This window comes from Gekko japonicus, unplaced genomic scaffold, assembly GCF_001447785.1.
Source record: "Gekko japonicus isolate JY-2015 unplaced genomic scaffold, Gekko_japonicus_V1.1 scaffold1628, whole genome shotgun sequence".
In the NCBI taxonomy this organism is placed as follows: domain Eukaryota; kingdom Metazoa; phylum Chordata; class Lepidosauria; order Squamata; family Gekkonidae; genus Gekko; species Gekko japonicus.
In genome coordinates this window covers 74185-77219 of record NW_015162000.1, presented here as the reverse complement: position 1 = coordinate 77219, position 3035 = coordinate 74185, and the positions used below count along the sequence as shown (strand labels likewise).

The following is a 3035-nucleotide window of genomic DNA, read 5'->3' as shown; positions in this document are numbered from 1 at the left end:
AACCGAGTACAGAAGCTACAGGATTATAGCAGCACATGCATGTATGTATTTAAAAATCCCACACACCTCCTGAACAAAATAAGCTATTCTCTTTATGTTTTGTTTTCTGTTATTTACTTTGAAATGTGTGATCGATAATATGTAGTTGGAGGAGATGCTTAAGTTTCTATTTACAAACTGACAGCACTGGACATCACATTTCTGGGTAGGACTGAATTTCAGCTGTTGACCGTGGTGATAACATGAATCATAGTGACTTCAATCCAACAGAATCAAACCTGCTGTCAGAGTCTCGCAGCAATCAGTTCTCAACAACGTTCCTTCCAAAAGGTTCAAGTTTATTGAGTACAGTAAAGGCAAGTCATCTGTGCATACATTCAGTGTCAGAACTAACTCTAAAGGTGGGAGGGGAATAGATATACGGGATTTGAAGTGGGGTCCCCTGACAAGGTCGAGCCAATTAGGGAATTAGCTAGAGCACGCCTAAACTAATGGGTTCATATTCCTAGTGAAGCATCAGGAGAGAGGTACCAAGGTCAGACACTCAGGCTATGAGATAAGACTCCTCGAGGAGGAGTGAAAGTTAAAATTCCAGCATAACAAACATTACGTCAGCCGCCTCCCCCCCCCCGCAATGACAGAGTGGCTGACACCTGCTGAATTTCACTGATATCAATGCTCTTTAATTCTAATTTTTTTTCTGTGTTTGGATTGAGACTGTGGATCTCTGGTTATGGTTTTCCTCTGTGGTAGATAGCACTGTAAGAGAGTAAGTTTAGTTTTTATTAGCAATACTGGCACCTAGCAGTTGCTTTTTTCATTCTAAGTTGGGAGGCCGATTCCCAAGAAAATTCCAGAAGTATAATAACTGTTATTTGTGTGGGTATGTGCTTCTATCATTGTCATTATTTATGGCTCTTTAAATCCCTGTTTCCCATAGCTTGAAGAGTCAAACATCCTAAGCAGGTCTACTCAGAAACCTAGTAAGGTCTAGTCAGTGGGGCTTAGTCTCAGGAAAGTGTTCATAGGATGGAACTGAGATCACGGGATGACTACAGTATTGTGTGTGGAATACTGTTGCAAATCAAACATGCAAACATATTATCTGCAGCACAGTAATATAAGCATTTTTATGTCCAGCTGCAATGATGAAACATTTATTGAAATATGTCCATGTGTGAACCAGTTTTTATATAAGATCTTTATATAAGATATAAGATAAGATGTTTGTATGTAAGATCCTACTTGTCTTTTCTGGTGGAAATTTTGCCAAGTAGTTGATTTTCTTTCCAAGAAGCTACTCAAACATCTGATCAGTGTCCTGTATTACAAACCAAAGCTGGTTAATGGGGAAACTCTGTGAACCAGACATTTCTATAAGGAATCAACCTACTTGGCAAAATTTCCACAAGAAAAGACAAACCATCTACCACTTTCAACTGGATTTGCTGAAAGAAAACAGAAAGAGAAAATACTCTCTAACCTGCATGCTACTATCAAAGTAACAAGAACTCCTTCAACAATATCATTAAGCTTTCACAACACAGACTTATCCCAGCAGAGGAATTGGTTCTTTCACATGGACTGTCATTCTGCCCCACCAAATCCACACTGGTGATCCAGTTCTGTGGAGACCTAGAAGCCCTTTTTGGTTGTCTACGCCAGAAGGAGTACTTTCAACATACCCCAGAACAGGACAAGAAAGAACAGACAACATCTTCACAACATACCATCATACAATCTACTGGAGAACTGCTGCCATCTTTTCAACCCACCAGTGAACAAGATACTAACCACCAACTGCCATCAAAACAACACTACAAAAAAAGAGACTCCACATGGACCCCTCTTGATGGTTGCAATGCCGCACTAGATCTCTACATCGAATGCTTTCGTTGTAGAGTCCAAACCAATGTGATCAACAAACACCATCACATAGAACAGAATCTCAACCATGCTGAATGGAAGGCCATAGACAGTCTCAGGAACAATCCAGATATTATAATTAAAGAAGCAAACAAAAGTGGAGTCATTGTCATCATGGATAGATCAGACTACATCCAGGAGGCTCAAAGACAACTTACAAATACTACTTTTTACAAACAGCTATTTTCAGTTCTCCCTCTGAGGCGGAGGACATCTCCATTGGGTTATTCCCATCATTCCTTCAGGGAGGCAGGAAACACTTTTTTCTCCTTCCTTTTGGCGCCTTGGGAATAGCCCCGCCTCTCAGTTCTATTCCTGCCTCTGAGGGAGTAGCAGTGAGAGTCAAGGCTTTGCCTCATTTCTAAGCTATTTTTCTGCTTTATCCTTACTTTCTAGTCTAAATTCTTCTCCTTCTAGTTACTTTCTATCGCTCTATTACTCACCTTGCCTTTCTTCCCGGCGTGAGTCAAGATATCCCGAGAAGTTGGCATTGCAAGAAGCGCCTCAGCGCTTTTTTCCGCTGACAAAATGAGTGCGGCCGAAGAACATGCTGACGACTTCTCCTCCGGTGAGGAGAGGGAGGGAGCCGCGACGTCGGCGGACTGTGGGGCCAACTCGCCCTACGGGCTTGATCGTGCCCTCCCAGCGGCCCTAGCAGAAACGGCGGCAGCGACGCAGCGCACACTGAAGCGGCTCCGATCGCTCGAAGACCAGGAAACCGCCAAAAGCGGGAGAGCGAAGAGGCCCGTCGGCCATTTTGAATCCGCGCCGCGAGATTCCGGAGATGGGCCCGAAGGTCTGCTGGGTGTCACAACGTCAAACGGAAGCAGTAAGACCCCCGATCCGCGCTCCCACGGCCCTGAGTTGGTCCCTGGGGGGGGGCATCCCGATCCGCATGGGCCTATGATTCATCCAGCGGATATGCTGCAAATGTTCAGACAGGTCATGCAGGAAGGCATTTCTAATATTTGTGCCACTGTAGTTAGGGCTAATCAGGAGGGCGGCCCCCCCTTTCAGCCCCAATGCCCGAATCCCTGGCCCACTAAGGCAGCGCAGAAAATGTCTGCGGGTACATTTCAAACCAGAGAGGGTGATCCATGGGGGGACAG

At 44.6% G+C, this 3035-nt stretch overlaps 1 protein-coding gene across 1 annotated transcript in view; it reads left to right on the top strand.

The window, feature by feature from the left end:
- SMC1B (structural maintenance of chromosomes 1B) overlaps positions 1-3035 on the top strand; it is a 63086-nt gene that overhangs the window by 12846 nt on the left and 47205 nt on the right. Inside the window, exon 9 of the mRNA XM_015405442.1 lies at positions 8-41. Within this exon, the coding sequence (XP_015260928.1) occupies positions 8-41 (34 nt within the window). The remainder of the gene's footprint in view (positions 1-7; positions 42-3035) is intronic.